A 22,742-nucleotide genomic window follows, 5' to 3' on the forward strand; every position below is an offset into this window, starting at 1 on the left:
TCCACCTACAAGGCAAAAGTCAAGAGTGTGATGGGATGCTCTCCACTTGCTCGGATGAGTGCAGCTCCAATAACACTCAAGAAGCTTGACACCATCCAGGATAAAACAGCCCGCTTGATTGGCACATCATTCATAAACATTCACTCCCTCCACCACCGACACACAGTACCAGGAGTGTGTACCATCTACAAAATGCACTGCAGGAACTCACCAAGCCCCCTCAGATAGCACCTTCCAAACATACGACCACTGCCATCTAGCAGGACAAGGGCAGCAGACACATGGGAACACCACCACCTGGAGGTTCCCCTCCAAGTCATTCACCACCCTGACTTGGAAATATATTGCCGTTACTTCACTGTTGCTGGTCAAAATCCTGGAATTCCCTCCCTAACAGCATTGTGGGTGCACTTACACGACATGGACTGTAGCTCACCATTACCTTCTCGAGGGAAATTGGGGATTGGCGATAAAGATTGGCCTTGGCAGCGACTCCCACATCCCATGCATCCACAAAATATCAGACGATTGGCTCCAAAATGGTCTTGCCCATGTCTTGAATGAGTATGCACCACGAGGCGCTTTTAATGTGGATGAAACCAGAGTGTTTTACCTTCTTTTGCCAGACCATTCTTTGACATTTAAAAGTGAAACATTTAATGGTGGAAAGTGGAGCAAGAAACACATCACTGCCATGATCTGCACCAACATGACCGCACCAAAAGCTGCTGTTTCATGCGATAGGAAAGTCTGAGAAGCCACGTTGCTTCATGTCTGATGAATGCCTACCCGCTCGCCTGCCTGTTTCCCAAGCTGATAATGCAAAGGCTGTGGATATGTGCTGGGATTTTGCACCTAGCACGAAAACACCGAAAACATGTTTGACTGCATAAATGACATGGTGGATTGCATCGTGCACATCCAAAGAAACCACGCTAAGCAGAAAAAGACAATAGAGTTTCTCTGGAGCTAACTCGACATTTTGCAATGCAAAGCTCGGCAGCAAGGTCAGGCTATCATAAAGCGTGCACAGATTGAATAAAGACTTCTGCACACATTTACTGCTTGACTATATTTTCATTTAGCATTTGAATCTGTTGTTTTTGACATAGACTGTGTTTGTAGGCATATTGGTTACATAGAGGTGTGTTCTTGTGGCAATGGGTCCTCTCCGGCTATCACAAAGCTCCGTCCGCTTAACACAAATTTGTGGGTGTATCCCTGGGATTTGACTCATTGGGATTTTACTGCATTTCCTTACTCCTTCGTTGTTGCTTTATAATAAAAAGAATCATACAGCACAGAAGGAGGCCGTTTGGCACATTATGTCTGTGGTAGCTCTTTGAAAGAATTGTTCAGTTAGACCTACACTCCTGCTCTTTCCCTGTAGACTTGCAGATGTTTCCGTTTCAAGTTATGTATCTTTTGAATATTACTATTGAATCTGCTTTCACTGCACTTTCCCTTTTAGTCACTGAAATTCATAAGAGCTAGGAAGTAATTGTTTTGTGAATATATATTCCGTGGTGCTACATTTCAATGCTGCACTGGAGTCATGTGCCAAGTAACAATGTATCAGTTTACCAACCACATGGAGAGCAGTAAGAAAAATACATGATGAAACTCCAGCATTTTGAGTCTAAAATGTGATTATTTCTAACTTATGGGAATCAGAAGACATAACATTATATATCCACACACCCTTAAAGGTTGCATGGAGGTTGATAAGATGGTTAAGAAAGGGAGGCGATGGTGTAGTGGCATTGTCGTTGGACTAGTCAGTGTCGGTGGTGGAGGGAGTGAATCCAGAGAACCCGGGTTCGAATCCCGCCATGGCAGATGTGGAATTTGAATTTAATAAAAATCTGGAATTGAAAGTCTAATGATGTAAAAAACCCATGTGACTACATACGTGACAGCAATGTGGATGGGCAATAAATGTTGGCTTAGCCAACAATAAAAAAAGATGTGTTTTTCTAGAACTGCACATAACACTATTTAGACCACAGCTGTCGGCATGAAGTGAATACAGATCATGCAGATTTACATGGATGTTGCCCAGGACAGGTAAATTTTAGCTATGTAACAGTTTCTCCCTATCTATGTTTTCCTTGGAACAGGTGGCAGAAGGGTAACTTGGTATATAAAATTGATCTAGATAGGGTCCTAGATAGAGTTGATAGGAAGAACTTATTTCGCTTACAGAATCACAGAATTGATACAGCACAAGAGGAGTCCATTTGGCCCATCGTGCTGACACCAAACCCTCCGAAAGAGCAACTCACCTAGTTCCATTCTCCCACCTCCTCCCCATAACCCTGCACATTCTTTCTTTTCAGATAACCGTCTAATTCCCTTTTGAATGCTTCAGTTGAACCTGCCTTCATCACACACTCAGGCAGAGCATTACAGACCCTAAGCACTCGCTGTGTGAAAGTTTTTCCTGCTATCACTATTGCTCCTTTTACTAATTACTTTAAACCTGTGCCCTCTCATTCTTGATCCTTTCACAAGTGGAAACAATTTCTCCCTATCTACTCTGTCCAGACCCCTTAGCAGAGAGGTCAATAACCAAGAGTCATCGATTTAATGTAAGGTGGAAGGATTAGAGGGGAGATGAGGAAACATTTTTTCACACAGAAGGTTGTAGGGACTTGGAACTCACTGTCTGAAAGGGTGGAAGAGGCAGAAACTCTTGTCACATTTGAAAGGTACTTGGATGTCTGCTTAGAGAATTAACCCGTAGGGCTATGGACCATGTGCAGGAAGATGGGATTAGGCTGGATAGTTCCTTGTCGGCCGGTGCTGACATGATGGACTGAATGGCCTCTTTCTGTGTTGTGAATTTTCTATGAATCTATTTTGATTCTACCAAGCAAACTTTTAACCTGCAGGTGCAAATGAGCAAAATGGTGCATATTTTCAAATTAACTTGGAATTAAAAGATTTGTCTGCAGATCTAAAAGGTCCACTTAAACCAAATGTTTCTTTAGAAGGAATAACCTTTTAGGAGCTTTGAAATGTATCAGACCGATGCGTTCCAAGATCATATTCCAGGTGCTGAGAATATTCCTGCTTGTGCTGAAAACTGTAATGCCAAGGTTGTAATGCAAACTAGAAGTTGAGTGGGAAGTGGAGATCATTTAAAAAAGGGAGCCTGGGTCTGTTTATAGGCTCTGGCAACAGGTTTTAGTAAAACAAGGTGATGAAATCTAGCAGAACTGAGTTTTTCTGATTAATTTGTCTCCATGTAGTACCACCATCTGCCATCTGTTATAGTCAGCAAACTGAAATGGGATTTTCCCATTTTTATATGGGCACAATGTACAACAATATAGCACTGGTAACTGAGAAAGCAGTAGTTTCTGTGGGCAGTGCTCTTCAAGGGTGCAATCCAATTTAAGATTTGGATGACTTCACAACTTGAAATTACAATAGCTGTTATTTTCAAAATACAGATGAATCACGTTTATTTAGGTCTTGTGTTCCACTGAGCTATTTATAATGTTCCATTTTAGCTCTTTGCTTTCATATCTTTTGCAGCTATGGCGATTTAAACACCCTCAATGGGATGTCATCATATGACAGAGAATGAGGGCAAAGATTATTTTGACTGTTTCAGGGATGTTTAATGTTTTTCCCTATTCTAGCACTGTATGAAAAATCACTGAAAATTTATGATTTTGTTTGTAGACGCTACAGTTTATCATGTTGCTGTGTTCCCTATATAATTGAAAATGGTCAACTCGGGTCTCCTGAAAAACAGTCCACTGGTTCCATATTTTCCCTGCTTGTGAACTTGAAGTAAATTGATAACTTTGGCGGAAAGGTTTACTTTTCACTTTGGACCTTGTGACTTGTTCTGTTAACGTTCTTAGGGTCAATTTGATACAATCTAATTGCTGTGGAGTGTTGCTACTGTGTTACCTCTTTAATTTATATGCCAGTCTAACAAGTGCATGCTAGGGCACCAGGGAGATTTAATTTTCTTTGCTGGAGACACCCCTGTTGTGACCTTTGTTGTGATCCTTTTGTTAAGGATCGCTGAATCTGTGTTAGTTGCTGCCAAGTTTTTTGCTGTGGAATCATACCCACTGAGAATTATATTTAAATTGGCCAAGCTTACTGCGGATGTTTAACTCTTGGAGACCTTTCATCATATCTATTTAAAAATGACTTCCTACTGAGTTATCCATGTCTATTTTATTTCTACATTGAGCTGCCCATGTCCATTTTATCTAAGATCAAAGCAAAATACTGCGGATGCTGGAAATCTGAAACAAAAATAAAAATAGCTGGAAAAATTCAGCAGGTCTGACAGCATCTGCGGAGAGGAATGCAGTTGATGTTTCGAGTCCGTATGACTCTTCATCAGAACAGAGGAAATATAGAAATATTGAAATATATATTATTTCTATATTTCCTCAGTTCTGATGAAGAGTCATACGGACTTGAAACATTAACTGTATTCCTCTCTGCAGATGCTGTCAGACCTGCTGAGTTTTTCCAGCTATTTTTATTTTTGTTCCATTTTATCTAACACTGTCTGAGGTGGCTTCAGATTACTTGGATATTAAGCAAATGATGGGCTGGAAAATTTCTCCATGTAATTTGAGTGACTAACCTTTTTGGTATTTAATTCTGGTAGTTTCAACCTTCAGTAACAAATGAAGCAAATATGCTATTTGTTTAGATTGGTTTGTCATTGTCCCTGCGTGCCTTGTTGAAATGAGAGAAATCCTTTCTTGCACAACTGGTTAATTGCTATTGTTTTTTGCCCTTGGGATATAGGCTGGGCAGGCAAGGCTAGCATTTACTGCCCGCCCCTAGTTGCCCTGTAGGCTGTGGTGGGCACTTACATTTTATTGATTTGATACAATGAGTGGGCAGTTAAGAGTCATTCATGTTAGTGGGCGGGTCTGGAATCACATATAGGCTTGACGAGGAGATGGCAGATTTCCTCCCTTAAAAGATATGTGAACCATTTGTGTTCTTGCCAGCAAACATTCCAGCAGCTTCATGGTCACTTTTACTGAACAGCTTTAAGCTGAATTCAAATTCCCAAAATTGTCATGGTGCAATTTGAACTAATATTCACTGGATTATTGGCCTGGAATACTGGCCTTGCAATATAACAACTACGCTGTTTCAACCCCCTACAAGAGTCCTTATTTGTGTTTTTTGGACCAGTTTGTTTTCCAAGTATTTTTTTCATCCTCTGAGACTTGTATCATTAATTTCAGCTGCTAAAGTGGAGAGGCCAGGGTTACATTAGCCAAGGAATTCACACTGAGTTCACTTTACATTGTGGTTAGTCTGTTCTATCTGGTGAATGATACCACCCAAAAATTAATAACTGTGAAATATTTAGCATGCTCTAGCAAATACCCACAGTAAAGAAACAAAAATAGGAAAAACATTCCAAATGGGTTTCATGACCAACATTATCCCTGTTTGCTGCACAGCTGAAATGGAGAATATGCAGGAATGGAAAGTTACGAGTACGAGGAGCTTATTCAGTGTGTTCTCCTGAACTAAAATTTTCCTTTGTTTTGGGGACATTTGCTGCGACAAATTATGTTAAACTTGTTCTTCTTCAACAATCCATATTGCATATGTTGATAATTGCAAATGTTTAGGTTTTGTTAAATGATCATGAGTTGTAGCATTGAGTAGGACACAGCAGTTTTTAATTACACGAGGAAACTTTGTACTGAATGTTCAGAAAAGGACTATGTATTTAGCTAATAAATAGCCACATTTATAGTAATCAAAATATTTGACTGAAAATAACTAAGTGGAAATTTGTGGGAGTACCACTGCTGTTCCATGAAACATTTAATGGTGTCAGAGCTGCACATTTTTGTGTTAATTGCAGTCCAGCTTCTTAGCTTGTCCCTTGGGGTCGAGGAAGACTTGCTTCCAAACTAAAAATGAGTTCTCAGGTGACTGAAGAGTCCAATGCGTGACTTACAGCCTCTGTCACAGGTGGGGCAGACGATGGTAGGGGGAACAGGTAAGTGCGGTGCCTGGGTTGCCACACGCTCCTTTTGCTGTCGACGCTTGGCTTCAGCTAGCCCTTGCCGATGGGACTTGAGGTGTTCAACCCCTTCCCGGATGCTTTCCCTCCACTTCAGGTGGTCTTGGGCCAGGGATTCCCAGATGTTGGTGGGGATGTTGCACTTTTTCAAGGAGACTTTGAGGGTGTCCTTGAAGCGTTTCCTCTGCCCTCCTGGGGCTTACTTGCCGTATCAAAGCTCTGAGTAGAGTGCTTGTTTCGGGAGTCTCGTGTCAGGCATGCGGATGATATGGCCCACCCAATGGAACTGGTCGAGCGTGGTCAATGCTTTGCTGCTGGGGATTTGGTCTGAGTGAGAACACTGACATTGGTATGCATATTCTGCGATGGATTTGCAGGATTTTGCGGAGGCAGCGCTGGTGGTACTTCTCCAGAGCTTTGAGGTTCCTGTTGTACATTGTCCACGTCTCTGAGCCATAGAAGAGGGCGGTTATCACTACTACTCTGTAGACCGTGAGATTGGTGCCTGGTTTGAGGTCCTGGTCTTCAAACACTCTCTTCCTCGGGCAGCCGAAGGCTGTACTGGCACACTGAAGGCGGTGTTGAGCCTCGTTGTCGATGTCTGCCCTTGTTGATAGTAGGCTTCCAAGATATGGAAAGTGGTCCACGTTGTCCAAGGCCGTGTCGTGGATTTTGTTAACTGTGGGGGTTGGGGGGAAGACGGTGGGCAGTGCAGTGTGGAGAGGGCAGGTTGGTAGAGGACCTTTGCCTTACGGATGTTTGGTGTAAAGCCCATTCTCTCGTACGCCTCAGTGAAGGTGTTGACAATGGCTTGGAGCTCGGCCTCCGAGTTCGCGCAGACGCAAGCATCGTCTGCAAACTGTAGTTCAATGACAGATGATGGGATGACCTTGGACCTGGCCTGCAGGCGGTGGAGGTTGAACAGGTTCCCGCTTGTTCTGTAGTTTAGCTCCACAGCAGCGGGAAGCTTGCTGAGGGTGAGATGGAGCATTGCAGCAAGGAAGATTGAGAAGAGCATCGATGCGATGACACAGCCTTGCTTGACCCCGGTCCAAATGTGGATTGGGTCTGCGATGGATCCGTTGGTCAGAATCACGGCTTGCATGTCATCGTGGAGCAGACGGAGGATGGTGACACATTTTTGGGGGCAGCTGAAACGGAGGAGGATGCTCCATGCTCCTTTACGGTTGACAGTGTCGAAGGCTTTTGTAAGATCAAAGAAGGCCATGTACAAATGTTGGTGTTTTCCCTGCACTTCCCTTGCAGTTGCCACGTGGTGAAGATCATGTCCGTTGTGCCCCTTAGTGGGCAGAATCTGCATTACAACTCTGGGAGGAGCTCTTCAGGCGCAGGGAGAAGGCGATTGAGGAGGATTCTTGCAATGACCTTTCCTGTGGCTGACAGCAGGGAGATTCCTCTATAGTTACTGCAGCCAGACTTGTCACCTTTCTTGAAGATAGTCACGATTACGGAATCTCTCTAATCTCCTGGCATGCTCTTCTCCTTCCAGATGAGGGAGGTGAGGCCATGTATTCGTACCAGCAGCGCTCCTCCACCATGCTTTAGTGCTTCGGTGGGGCTTCCATCTACTCCTGAAGCCTTGTTGCTCTTTAGCTGTCAAATGGCCTTTTCTATCGCGTGCCGGGTTGGGTTGTGCTGAGATGGTGGCGGGTAGCATTCTGCGGGATGGAGTCAATGACACTCGCTTTGAAGACAAAGTCTCTGTTAGGAAGATCTTCGAAGTGCTTCTTCCAGTGGGCACTGACTGCCTCTCTGTCCTTAATGAGCACCTCTTTGCTCTTGGCCAGCAGTGGATTGGGACCTTGGGTCCAGCATCACCAAGGTCTCAACCAACCTGTAGCTATAATCAGTTATTAGGTTTGGATGTTATTGCATGTTACTACTCAAAAGATGAATAAAATGAGTGTATTTTATTATTTTTTATTCTTTGGTTGTTGATTGTGGCAGAAATGTTGTTGTATGATTTACTTTCTGTCTTTCATTAGCCTCAAACTCTTGAACTATGTTAGTGTTTTTTTAAAATAAATATCTTTATCCCACCCTGTATCCTCTGAGCTTTGTGCTGTTTATCTGATGTTTGAGTGGTTCTATCTGGATAGCCTTCAGTTGCTGTTATTTAATTCTTTGAGAGGTGCTGCATGATTTGTGTCAGGCACAAGTCCCTTCTGTAATTATGTGCTGTGGCTTTGTAGGTTTGTTTCTATGGGAACTATGAGTGTTATGCAGCAACATAGTCATTTGGTAGAAATTGCCGTTTGTGTATTCCCTCAGTATTGATATAGACAGTCCAACAATACAATTCGGTGTTCTGGGTTTTTATATTATAACTATTTGGCTAAAAAGGCTTGAACTGGAGCTATGTATTATTAATAGATTGGGAAAAATTATTTCTTATAATAATTTGGATTGGGCAGCTTGGAGTTGTGGAGAAATGCATTTAAGCCATTGCTTTTTTTCTTATGCACCATTAATATTTATAGTAAAGTACCATACAAACTTGAATACACTGCAGTTGAGCAGCTGCTGTTACATTGGGAGAGCTTTAAAGCTAACTTTCAGATAAATATATTTCATTTTTCTCCTTTATTCTCGGTGTTGTATTTAGTTTGAAGTGCTTAAAGCTGGTGCTTTCTGTCACAGGATAAGTGGCTTGTAGCATTTTTTTTGTTCTGTAATCCCAGAATGGCTAGCACTTCTCCAATTAAATGGCTAACATTATTTGCATTATCTAAGAATAAAATTTGTGGTTGAACTGAGAACATAATTTAATTCGTTAATGGAATGGGAACATGAGTTTTATTGTGTGAGTCTGTTTAATTCTAGAAAGTATATACATTGCCCAAATTTGCACTAAACTTTAATTAAAAATGTAGCTTATTTTACTAAATTGCTTTAAAAAATATGGCTTATTGTATTAAATCATTACCTTCCATCAGGTCGTATGTATGCACCAATGAGATGGGTGAAATCTAGGACTAGTGACGAATAATTACTCATCAGGGATTTGTCCAGATTGCTTATTTGATTGTTTTAGCTCTTCAGATATTAAGCTGATGGACTAAAATCATCAGTGTAATAATAAATTGTACTTCTCAGAAATATTAATGCAGCACCTGCTAATGCTTTAAATAGCAGTCATTTCCCCAGAGAGAAAAAGATAAATCCCTGTTCAAATATTGAAAAGTATAACAACTCCCTTGATGGCTGCTATTAAGACTGAACTGTAAAGTTGTAGATTTGGCTCTTGGTTTCTGCTGAGTTCAGTTTGGATGGCACTTTGGTTTGTTACAATGGGCCCGGCAATCTTGAGAGGTGCAAATCAGCCAAACTTCCTGAACAATTATTGTTGTTCAGTTAATGCTGAAATAATCAGTCTTTGTAGGCATTAGGTGAGATCAGTATGGGATTCCATGGCCACAATGGAGTATCCAGTTATCATTCTACTGTTTAGGCACCATGCATGAAGGTACCTGACAGCAACTGACAGCTGTGACCAGCATGAGTCTGAGCCACTGGGGGAAAATACAAAGTAAGACAAGATATGGTTTGTATTGCTTTAGCATAGTGTTAATTGTGGTCCACTTACATAAGAATGAAACTCGGCTGCAACAACATGCAATGCTGTAATCATAGAATGTGTTAGCAATGAGGGAGGCTATTCAGCTATTGTGTCTGTGATGGCAGTTTGAAAGAGCTATCCAATTAGTCCCAATCCCTGCTCTCCCTGTATATCCCTGCAAATTTAACTCCTAAGTATTTATCCAATTCCCTTTAATGTAGGGATAAATCACATCCATTATACACACTGCAAGGGAGACAGTTGTGTAATGTTAATGTCAATAGCTCAGTAATTCAGAGATCCAGGTTTATGCTCTGGGGGCATGGGTTCAAATCCCACCACAACAGCTGGTGGAATTTAAATTCAATTAATAAATCTGGAATTGAAAGCTAGTCTTAGTAACGGTGACAATTATCATTGATTGTTGTAAAAATGCATCCTGAAGGAAATCTATCGTCCTTACCTGACCTGGCCTACATGTGACTTCAGACCCTCAGCAATGTGGTTGACTCTTAACTGCCCTCTGAAACGGCCAAGCAAGCTACTCAGTTCAAGGGAAATGAGGAATGGGCAACAAATGCCAGCCTTGCTAGCAACGCCCACATCCCATGAAAGAATTTTAAAAAGGGCCTACAAACCACAATGAGATAAATGACCAGAGAATTTCTGTCCTTAATGTAGTTGTATTTATTGAGGGATAAACAAAACAGGTGCCTTGCCTTCATTTTTGGAATTTGCTCTGTAAATCCCTCTCTGTCTCCCTTTCCTCCCTTTCTGACATTTCTTTAAGAATATGCATTTGTTTGAGCAAGTTTTCAGTCAACTTTGATTATGTCTCTCATGTATTTTTGAACACTGCTTACATTGAAGGTGCTATGTAAATGCAAGTTGCCATCCAATACACACATTCAGTGAGATAGTAACACTTGTATTTGTTTCTTAGGTTAGAAATTAATATATCGCTGGAGATTTGATAGAGGTGTTCAAACTGGAGTTTAGAAGAGTAAGAGGTGACTTGATTGAAACATAGAAGATCCTGAGGGGTCTTGACAGGGTAGATGTAGAGAGGATGTTTCCTCTTGTGGGAGAATCTAGAACTAGGGGTCACTGTTTAAACATAAGGGGTCACCCATTTAAAACAGAAATGAGGTGAAATTTTTTCTCCTTGGAGGGTCGCGAGTCTTTGGAACTCTTCCTCAAAAGGCAGTGGAAGCAGAGTCCTTGAATATTTTAAGGCAGACGTGGATAGATTCTTGGTAAACAAGGGGATGATAGGTTATTGGCAGTAGGCGGGATGCAGATTTGGGATTACTATCAGATCAGCATGATCTTTTTAAGTGGCGGAGCAGGGAGCTGAATGGCCTACTCCTCCTTGTTCGTATGTACATATATAAAATCATGAGAGGTCTGGATAGAGTAGATAGGGAGAAACTGTTGCCATTGACAGAAGGGTCAAGAACCAGAGGATACCAATTTAATGTAAGTGGCAAAGGAACCAAAGGTGACATGAGGAAGAACATTTTTTTTACACAGTAATTGGTTAGGATCTGGAATTCACTGCTTGAGAGTGTAGTGGAGGCAGATTCAAACGTGAGTTTCAAAAGGGAATCAGATCAGCATAGGAAAAGTGAAAAATTGCAGATCTACAGGGAAAAGACAGGAGAGTGGGACCAGTTGAGTTGCTCTCGTAGAGAGCTTTCACAGGCGTGACTGACCGAATGGCCCCCTTCTGCGCTGTGACCAAGCTAAGATTCTATGATTCTAAATCCAGCTCACCAATTGATAAATTGTGAAGTGGTACTGAGTATTACATAGCACAAAGGAATTGGCTTGCACTTCTGGTCTGGTTTTTGGTGAGTTAATTTCAGTTGGGGCACTGAAATTGGCTTTGAAGAAATCAGGCTCAAGAGGCAAACACAGCCAATGTTCCAGCTCCTGATCCATACCAATGATCTCAACTGGAAGAAAATAATGACCTTGCATTTCTATAATATTTTATTATGTCTTAAACTTAAGTTTGAACTTAGTAAACTACAATTAGATTTCAATCTGACACATGGGAGTGCAGCTTAAATATATGGGCTCCTGTATTTAGTTGTGCAGACTGTGCAGCTTAGCTGAACTCGTAAACAAGCCGCACCTTTCAGCTTTGCCATTTTATGCGTGTACAAACTAGCTGTGACAATTTGGGCAGTGCACAATTCTGAAGCACTATGTCAGGGAAATTTATGTCATTATGCCACAGTTGGAAATCATTACGTATGTTTGTTGCCAATAGGAAGACTAGCTGTGCTCAGAAGACCTAGTTAAAAACAGGTACTCTTGTCTGCTAGTCTTTAAATAAATTCAAATATCCTGTTTGGTTTTCGGATGTCAGCATCTACGTGTTGGTCAAAAATGAATTAGTTTGAAGTGCAGTTAAGTGGGCAAATGCTATAAGCATTATACAAACAGCAAGATCCCATAAATGTGTTTTGGTGAATGACCAGTGAATCTGTTTTTCATGGTTGAGAGAGAAATGCTGGCAAGGACAATAGAACAATTCCCTGTTCAGCTTCACATAGTGTTTTGGAATCTTTAATTGACAGCCAAATGATCAGACCAGGCAAGCAGTTTGAATAGAAGGTGGGAACAAGATTGGCAATTTTTTACTTATCAGTGTCCAAACTTAAGACATTGTCTAAACTTTGCAAGCTCAATTTTACATCAAATATTTGAGGTCATATCTTATCTCTATAAAACTGTAGAAATCTAGGAATGACTGCAAAACATACTTTCTGAACCATTGGTTGGAATTATTATGGAAAATGAACAAACTTGCATTTGTACAATGCCTTATCACCCTTAGGGTAACATATGAGGCTGGATTTTATGCTTCCCTGCTGGCGGGTTTGAAGGCAAAACCCAGAGAGTGCTATGCCTGCCCTTGGGCCTTGAAGCCTTAAGTGGGCAATTAATGACCACGTGAGGGCCCTATCCCACCATATGGATATTTTACCCAACGCAGGGGGCGGGGCACACTTTGTGAGAAGCCCGGCAGTTTTAGCAGCAGGGGGCTGGCATCAGGCAAGGTGGGGCAGGGTGGTGTGGGGCATCCTTCTCAGGCCCCAGCACCCATCGGAGTTCCTCCCTTAGGTGGGGAGGCAGGAGTGGGGACCACAGCACCCTGTTAAATCCAGCCCATATAGTGGATTGCTTTGAAAGATAGCTACTGTTAGCATATAGAAGCTGTTTCTGACAATGTTTTGAGGGAGGAATATGGTCCAAATCCTAAGCCAGGCTGGGGATTGCTCTCTTGGATTTTTTCAAAGACTGTTTTGTGTTCTGATTTTGAAACATGCATGTGCTTTATCTGCTTTTGTAGCCGGTCTGAAAACCAGCAAAACAGACTCATAGATTGAATTTTGAGGGTTAGTTAACTGTTGCAGGTTTTGATAGCACCCCAACACAAATTTGGTAGTATAACACTCCAATTAAATCAATTTTCATTCAAAGTGTCATAGTGATTTCATCTTGGCAAAGAATTCAGTACAATGATGACTGGCACAGAAAGTTCAGAGCACTTGGACAGTACTAGCTTTAGGTCATACTTGTTAGTTAAGCAATGACAGGAGAACTGCCTCATTACTAATATTTAAAACTTCAGCCAGCCTTCAGACAAGGAGGAAGATCTACAGAGCTTTAATTTGCTTAAGTGTTGAATTGTGAGCAGAGTGATGTAACTAGGTGCTGCTTACTAACTGCACTGTACAGCTGGTACCTGAAACGTGACCACAGCATTAATTCTATAACCTCTGAGACTCCAGTGCTCAATTGTATTTCTATCACTTCTGGAATGATAAAGCACAGAAGGAAGCCACTCAGCCCATCATGCCAGTGCCAGCTCTTTGAAAAATTCAGCAAACCACTTTACCTGCAGTTAATTGGAAGCTTGAGTATACACATTTTGACCTCCATATGCTGCATTAAACATTAACAATTGAAAGTGGCTTTTGAAATTGTAGTTGTGTCTATCTCTGTAGAACATGCATGGTATGTGCAACTTGCTGCTCAAACCATAGAACCATAGAACACTACAGCACAGAAAACAGGCCATTCGGCCCTTCTAGTCTGTGCCAAAATATTATTCCGCTAGTCTCATTGACCTGCACCTAGTCCATAACCCTCCAGACCTCTCCCATCCATGTATCTATCTAATTTATTCTTAAAACTTAAGAGTGAGCCCGCATTTACCACGTCAGATAGTAGCTCGTTCCACACTCTCACCACTCTGAGTGAAGAAGTTCCCCCTAATGTTCCCCCTAAACCTTTCACCCTAAAGCCATGTCCTCTCGTGTTTATTTCTCCTAATCTAAGTGGAAAGAGCCTACTCGCATTTACTCTGTCTATACCCCTCACAATTTTGTAAACTTCTATCAAATCTCCCCTCATTCTTCTATGCTCCAAGGAATAAAGTCCTAACCTGTTTAATCTTTCCCTGTAACTCAACTCCTTAAGACCCAGCAACATCCTAGTAAATCTTCTCTGCACTCTCTCAACCTTACTGATATCCTTCCTGTAGTTAGGCGACCAGAACTGCACACAATACTCCAAAGTTGGCCTCACCAATGTCTTATACAACCTCACCATAACATCCCAACTCCTATACTCAATACTTTGATTTATGAAGGCCAGTATGCCAAAAGCTTTCTTTACAACCTTGTCTACCTGTGACGCCACTTTCAGGGAATTGTGTATCTGAACTCCCAGATCCCTTTGTTCCTCCGCACTCCTCAGTGCCCTACCATTTACTCGAGGTGCAACTTGCTGCTCGAGTCGCAAAGAGCTTTGGTTTGCTAACTAATTTCACTGCAGCTGTGCAGGATATTGCGCTTCCGGAACTTCAAATCATCACCTTTTTACTACACTGGTGCACAATTTTTAATCTTGCAAGTTAATTCTGTTACTAATTTTTTTGAAAAGAAATATGCAAACCAGTACATTTGGGGGTCTTGGGTAATTGATTTTTATTTGAACCTTTGTTTTTAACACTGGTGTTTCTCTCTATTTGTTAGTTGATCTTCTGTGACATAGCTCACAGGTTAAAAAGGAGTTCTGCCTGAAATAGCTCCTCATCCTTCACTGCTTTGGGAATAATTTGCAGGATAGTTGTGGAGATAAGCATCTTGTTTAATACTGTACTGAGCAGTGGAATGCTGAGATGGGTAAGTTAGAGTACTGGAAATATGAATTTTTACAAGTTACATGGTCCTTTCTCCGACTTTCTTCATGTTAAAATTTATTTGTAATTGAGTTCCTGTCTGCTTTACCTGTCAATGTGATTGAGAGGAGTCAATAAGAATGAGAAAACAGACAGGTTAAGCCTACATTGTGCAGGCACTTGCTAAATATGTAGAGAGAAAGCAAAGTGAAAATCCAAGGCCCAATGTGAGATGGTTACAAGGTTGATTGTGAAAAGTAAAAGGGAGGACTTGATGAATCAGAAAATAACAATTCATGATGCCATGCTTGAAGCAAAGAACTACATTTTTGAACTTCAGCCAAAGAGGACCAAGAACTGCTGGTTCTCTTTGTCTTGACATTCCTGGAATGGAAGGGCACTACGCATTGTGTTCGCTGTGTTGTGAAGCACCTTCACCACAGACTGCAGCAGTTCAATAAGAAAACTCACCATCACTTTCTCAAGGGATACTAGGGATGGCCTGTGAAGCGAAATTGAAATAAGGTCCATTTTGAAATCTAAAGCATAAACAAAAAAGATGTTGCTTTTTATTATTGTATGTGAAACTAAACTTTTTTCTCACTGAACTTTCTGAGGGGAATTTTCATCCTGTTTGGTAATACAGTTTATCCCAATTAATTGCTTTCATGTCTGTGCAGAAGCAGTTAAAACAGAACCGGCCTTAAATCTACTAAACCAAGTTTCAAAGGAGTCGTTTCAGCTATTGAGATCATTTGAGGAGAAGGAGGTAGATACCTACTTTCAAGGCATTTGTAAGAAATTGAGGTTAAGAGGTAGAACAATGTGAAATTGTCAGTTAGATGTACAGTACCACAATATAACATGCACTTATGACCTGATTAATGGTCAGGACTACGTGGTCTTTCACTGTTGTAGGGTGTTGGATACCATTCGCTAGGTCTTGAAGTCATCTTCAAAGTCTTAAGTAGGTTAATTGTATTTACTTATTAACTACAAGAACTATGTACATAAATACAATAAAGGGTTCAAGCTAGGAGCTGTCTCCATGCTTGCTTGTGCACACAGCTTTGTCCAACAATAAACTGACTCTGAAGCGTGGGTCATAGCTTCTCTTACATCACTGTGTGAGTGGTACGATACTCAGTCCTATGTTAACCTTATATGTGCCAGACCCTTATATTACACTCTCCCCCCACCCCCCCAAAAGTCTTTATTCAATGTATTTCAAGTTATTCTACTTTACCCCGTTTATTTATATCGTTATTGCTACCCCATCTCCCCCCTTCAAGTCTGAGTGCATAGGTTCAGGTGGTCTGGAGGCCTTCTAACCCTTTCATGTCTCATTTGCACTGCTGTTGGAGGAGTGATAGACTCTGTGGTTGCAGGTAAACTCTGTTGATTTGGAGGTTGCTCTGGTTTCTTTTTATTTTATTTTTCCAAATTCCTTGGTATTGAACTGTGTCGATTTGGCCATTGTGGTGATAGGTGGTTGTTCCATCCCTTTTGTGGGGTGAACGAACATCATGCTTGTCTCCATGTCATTTTTTTCTCCTCCCGTTTCGTCCTGTGAGTCGTCGCAATGTCCTCTGATGGAAGATAGCCTTTCCTGTTATGAGGATGTGGTTTTTTAGTAAGCTCACTATTGTGTTTGGCTGCAGGGTGTGTTGTCGACAATGGACGGGCTGCTACTTGGTTCCAGCATCGTCTGTGGCACTGTCATGCTGGCTGGTAGTTGCAGTGTTTGCTCTGTGGTCACACTGTTGACCTCATCAACAGTTATCGAAGCCGGAGGTTGAGGCTCTTTTGGTTGTTGGTTGCTGTCTTGTCTATCCTCCACTGGAGACGTCATGGTAACCATCAGAGTGGTTGGCTGGTCTGACCAATGAGGGCTTTCCAGCACCTGTAACGAAAATGGACAAACCTGCTCTGCAAAGAAAGAAGACAGTTCAGAGCTGAAGTCCCAGTCAGGATACCCTTGTTTTAACTCTCAGGAACCTGCAGTTCTGTATAATTTACTACAATGGTTGTCTTGACATCTTCTGCTGTTTTGAAGAGATTCAGGGCTACAGAGGCATCTCTACTCAAGAGAGAGAAAGACTGGTTATGGATGATGTACATCAGCTTGAAGATTTGTTTGCCGCCATACCTCAGTGGTTCCAGAATCATGCATATGACCAGAAGTCGGATTCCGTGGGCCCATAGAGTGGTGTGTCTGTTGTTCGAAGCCAGAAGTGTCTCAGCCACAGTTCTTTGTCCGATAGGACCGTAACACTGGCTCCCGTGTCCAATTCAAAGTTTGTGAGATGGCCATTAACTGCAATGTCCGCATTCCAATACGAAAATCCTGGATATTTAATCTCACCCAAGAAGCGTGGCTCTGTGTCCTCTTGGCATGCAGTCTCCACCTCAGAAATCATCTTTGGGTCCTAAGTGCATTTAAATGTTTTGGTTTTGCACAGTTTGCTGAAGTGTCCAACTCTGTTACATTGAAAGCATTGAGCTGAAATTGCAGGACATTGATCTCACCTGTTGGGGGGCTTTGCTCCACAGCGCTGGCGCAGTGTTTTACTGGTCGGTTAGGGTATTTCTTCCCTTGGCCTGGAGTGTCCCTGTTTCTATGCTATTAACTAACGCGACTGTGGGGTTTCCTTTGTACCATGGTTTAATTTTCTCCTCTGAATGCATAGTTCAGACGAACAGTGTGGATAGCTTTTTGGAGGGTTAGGTCTTTCTTTGCTTGCAGCATGTCTGAGAGTGTGTCGCCCGCTACTCCTACAACTATTCTATCCCTGATAAGTTCCATTTTTAGGTCTCCGTATTCGCAGCCTTCAGCCATCCTGGTCAGATCATTGATGAATGCGTTGACAGGTTCTCCTGGCTTCTGGACACACTTACTAATTTTAGCCATTCCGAGGATTTTGTTGCTTCTTAGATTAAAATAACCATCAAATGATTTTAGCGCTTCAAATTTAGCAGGTGATTTGTTGATTCCTTGCTTAGCAATAATGTTGTCTGCTATCAGGCCTATCGGATAAAGCGGTGTGTTGACTTGTTCAGCTTCTGCCTTTTTATCCAGACCTGAAGCAATCATGTATCTAAGGAATCTTTTTCTCCAAAGTCCCCAGTTATGTGATTGATCTGGACTTTGTATAAGTCCAAATTGATTTGGGAGAGTGGATTTCCTGATCCATGGTCAAAAAATTTTAAAGTTTAGGTTCAGCTTTAAGAAGTTACTGAAATTCAAGATGGTGCTGCCATTCGTTTGAAGACAAAGGATTTACCCACGCTTGCCAATTTTGGCGGATTCCTGCTGTAATGGCACTCACAATCAGCCTTGAAAAATTTTAAACAATGGCTGCTTTGATCGACTAGATGCAGACTTCTCTGTTTCAACGCTATGCTTTAGGGTTGCAAAAGCGTTGAATCCTGGCCTTTAGTCTCGATTCTTCCAAATTAATGAATTAATCTTTTTTTTCCTTCTCGGAATGAGCTTGGACATGTTCAAGTGCCAACTCAGGAACCCGGCTGGCCACTGTGCTTTCAGGAACAGGCTGCTCTGACTTTTAAAAGACTGAAAACTTTTTAAAACTAGTTCTGACGAAGAACTTGATTTTTTAGAGAGGTCCTTTGACTCTGCAATCCGTAGCTATTCAGACTTGACCTCCATGCGACCTCTGGAGTCCTCAGTTGCGTAGTGGAGTCTTTTTTTCTTCTGCCCACTGCTTTCAATTTTGCTATGGAGTTTCTCTTAGGCGATCTCTCTGTGTCTTCACTTCAGGTGCTTCAGGCAGGTCAAAATGCTGCTCCTTTAATTTTTCAGCTTTTGAATTTCTGCTTCAGCTTCTCTGATGTTCTGGGTTTTTTCAAGAGCTGCCATCATGTTGTAGGGTGCTGGATGTCATTCAGTAGGTTTTAATGAAGTCTTCGTAGTCTGAAGTAGATTAACTGTATTTAGCCATTAATTGCAAGAACTACAGTAAAGTGTTCAAGCTAGGAGCTGTCTCTATGTTGCTTGTGCACATGGCTCTATCCAACACTAAACTGACCCCTAGTTATGGGTCATGTGTTCTCCTACATCGCTGTGTGGGCAGTACTGTAATCAGCTCCACATTAACCCTATGTGTGCTAGACCTTTATACTACATTCATCACTGCAACAAAGACAGGTACATAGTAAAAATATTCATTTTAAAATCATTATGCTTGTGTTGGTGAAAAATGGAGAGCAGATTGAGTAAAGTTCTTATCAATGTGCTGGGGTGTGTTCCTATGGTATATGATCTGAGGGTAGAGTTGTTTTTAACTTGGATTCGGTTACATTGCCAATGACAGCATTCAGGCTGAAAATACTACACAATTTTCACAACAGTAATCAAAGATTTTGTGTTGCCAACGTCAGTGAAAAATAAACCATGAGATACAGTCTGATCTTAATTCATAGTTACAACATTCAAATTATATGCTGTCAATTTTTAAGCACTAAATTTTCACTTTGCTATGTTATTTACATTGCCTAATTCAAATGAATAAATATATCAGCACAACAAAGACCAAATTTATCAGGAGCAGGCTGTTTAGGATTAGCATGCCTTTTTTTTTGAAAATAAAACTTATTAATTAAAACACTGTTTAGTTTCATCTTGTTTTAACTAGTTCAGAAACTTGAGGGCAGGTGGCTGGGAGAAGTTGAGTGTAAGGAAGCTGATTTGACATACATGGTGAAAATGACGCAGTTGCTGCAATATGGAGATTAACAACTATCCTTGTTGAGTAGTCTCCTATTGTTGGGTTCTGGTTCTTTGCAGTTGATTCTGTGTATCATCAGTGCTCACACATGTTTAAGTTGACAATTTTTTTGCCTTTGTATTTAAGTGGAGTCCTCTTGCGTCCGCAAATTTCGTCTGGTGTTGCTAAGTATCTTCAGTGCTTTGTGCAAGCTTCACAGGCGTATGTTCATATTCACAGTATAACTGGTGTAGTCAAATATTATTACTGATGACCTCATTGTGGTGTGACTTGCTGTCTGTTAGTTGGTGTTTGAGTCATCTGTATTTAAAGCATCAATTGTTTGCAGTGGAGGCTGTTGTGCTTTAAGGAAGTGTGAGCAATACACTGGTTTATTTTTCATTAGATAGATGAATTGCTGTTGTCTCTAAGAAATTCAGTGAGTATTATTTAAATGGATTTTATGTTTTGTGATGGTGTTATATACTTCATGGAAACTAGAGCAGAATGCTAATGGATGTATGCAGTGTGATCGTATATTTATTATAGGCACTGCAGGATCTGTACACACTGCTGAAGTTAAAGTAATTCACATTTTACAGGCACTGAGCTATGAACATAAATAAAGAACAATCTAATTTTTTTTTCTTTCTATTTACAGATTTTTGTCAAATGAATAGCAGCTGATACAAGCAGTTTAGCAGATGAGCAGATTCCACTGGATAAGAGAGAATCTGGTCAGAGTATGCTGACATGGCCCATATAAAGCTTCAAATACTTGATTAATTTAATGATCTAGAAAGGATTAAGATACACTGTGGAGCTTGTGGCTACAGGTTCAAAACAATGAGTTCATAGCCATCTTATCAAGGAAGTTTAATCAAAGGCGAGCCAGAATGTTTGGCAGAACACTGAACAAATAAGGAATGCGTGACGCAACACTTGACTAAGTGCTCTGGCAGAAGCTGACGTGTTTGTGTTTTTTAAAGATCTTCGTGTTGGTACTGGCTTTACAATATTTGAAGAACCCTGTGCTGAAAACTGAGTTCTCTATAATTATGACTCCCTTTTAGCTTTCAATTATTGCCAAGTGATGGGAATATCTACTTAAAGAGTGCGAACAAAGAAATTCCGCTTCTGGTATTGTGAAAGGTGAATTCCTATTCAGTGAGTCCACAATACTGTGGTTGGATTCAGGACTTAAGCAACTGCTCGTACAATGCTGCACAGAGAGTTGTGACAAATTACTCCCAAACGGATTGAAGCTGTGTGAGACACTGTTTTAAAACTTTGCTGTAACAAAAGGAAGCATTGGCTTGGATATCGGTTGTGAACTGTAGTTTTGTAATGGAATTTCGAGGAGTGACCACTCAACGTCTGTTCCCTGCTGTGATTTTTAACGGCCACTTGGGGGACTGCCAGATCAACATTAAGCTTGTCTTTTGTGACCTAATGTGAGATGATTTTCTGCTATAAAACACTTAAAACCAGAGTTTAACAAACTTCGACCAAGATGTCCTGGAGGAAAGGTTATTTCACACCGAACAATAACCTTCAGGGTATGTTTATGCCACGCAGCACAACTTCTATTGCAGCAAGCAAGGGACTGATGAATGAGCCTGGGCAGAATAGCTGTTTTCTCAACAGTGCGTTGCAGGTGAGTAACTCTTATTGATGTATGGTACTGCAGGATATATATATACACCAGAGTTATAAGTTTAGCTATCTGGCTTTATTTTTAACAAGGATACATTAATAAACTTGTAGAATAGGCATATGAATTGCAACATAGATAAGTGTGAGGTATTTTATTTTGCTTAGAAAAATAAGGGACTCGCATATTGAGAAAACAAGAATCTCAATGGGGTGGAGGAGCAGTGGAATCTGGAAGTACAAATACGTAAATCACAAAGTTGCACGCAAAGCTATAAAGCCCTAACAAAAGCAAACCAAGCACTTGGGCTTATTTTTGGTGGGGTAGAAATGAAAATTAGAGAAGTTATGCTAAATTTTGATGAATGATCTGGAGGTCTGAGTTCACATCCCTCCATGGCAACTGGGTAATTTAAATTCCATTAATAAATAAATCTGAAGTAAGAAGCTAGTATCAGTAATTGTGATCATGAAACTACTGGTCAAAAAGCCATTTGATTCACTAATATCCTTTAGGGGACAAAATCTGGCTGCCCTTACCCTGGCCTATATGTGGCTCCAGAGTCCTAGCAATGTTGTTGATTCTTAGCTACCCCCTGAAGTGGCCTAGCAAGCCACCCAGCTAAGGACAGCTAGGGATGAGCAATAACTGCTGGCCTTGCCAGTGATGCCCACATCCCTTGAATGAAGAAATAAAAAAAACTTGAACTTGGTTAGACCACACTTGGAGGGCTGTGCACGGTTCTGGTTGCCACCTTATGAAAAGGATGGAGAGACATTCGAGGGTGCAAAAAAGACTTATAAGGATGATACCAGAACCACAAGGTTATATCTATCATGAAAGGATGAACAGGCTGGGGTTCTTTTCTCTTGAAAAGAGGGAATTGAGGGATGACCGAACACAGGTCATCAAAATTGTGAAAGGGTTTGATAGAGTAGACACAGAGTAGTGTGTGTTTCCACTTTTGGGGAAGAACAGAACTAAAGACTATCCATGTAAATAGTCACCAAGAAATAAAATGGGCAATTTAGAAGAAACATCTTTCCTCAAAGCGAAATGTGGAATTTGCTACCATAGAGAGTGTTTGAGGTGAATATTGAAGATGCATTTAAGGGGAAACTAGATAGGCCTTTAAGGAAGAAGGGAACAGAGAGCTATGCTGATGAGAGTTAGATGAAGAAGGATGTTCAAATGGCGCATGAACACTGACCTGGATGGTTGGGCGGAATGGCCTGTTCCTGTGATGTATATTCCATGTAATTCTGTGATACTTTAAGAGAATGGTTATTTCATCACCCATGTAACTGCCTGTAACTTCAAAAAAAATCAAGGGCAGCTTTCTCCTATGAACCCACTATTGTGTTCTTTACCTCACTGTCTTGCTATTCTAATAAATTCTGTTTTACATCAATGTATGCTTGATTAATTGAAGGTTTAATATTTAACTTGAAGTTTTGCCGAAATGCCTTGCAAAGATACTAAAAGATAGAAAAACTTACCATTGCTGCAGATTTATAGAAACCAACAGAATTTGTATCACT

The 22,742-nt window shown here is 41.0% G+C and overlaps 1 protein-coding gene across 9 annotated transcripts in view; it reads left to right on the plus strand.

The window, feature by feature from the left end:
- usp54a (ubiquitin specific peptidase 54a) overlaps positions 1-22,742 on the plus strand; it is a 136,648-nt gene that overhangs the window by 22,624 nt on the left and 91,282 nt on the right. For 7 of the 9 annotated variants that reach the window (XM_078530887.1, XM_078530891.1, XM_078530890.1 and 4 more), the window contains exons 1-2: positions 19,903-19,986; positions 20,209-21,204. In XM_078530887.1, the coding sequence (XP_078387013.1) occupies positions 21,061-21,204 (144 nt within the window). In that variant the 5' untranslated portion in view covers positions 19,903-19,986; positions 20,209-21,060. Of the gene's footprint in view, positions 1-19,902; positions 19,987-20,208; positions 21,205-22,742 lie in introns of those variants that run through there. The other 2 variants (XM_078530888.1, XM_078530889.1) reach the window with 1 other exon arrangement.

The sequence above is a fragment of the Cetorhinus maximus genome, chromosome 27, assembly GCF_964194155.1.
Source record: "Cetorhinus maximus chromosome 27, sCetMax3.hap1.1, whole genome shotgun sequence".
NCBI classification, from domain to species: Eukaryota; Metazoa; Chordata; class Chondrichthyes; order Lamniformes; family Cetorhinidae; genus Cetorhinus; species Cetorhinus maximus.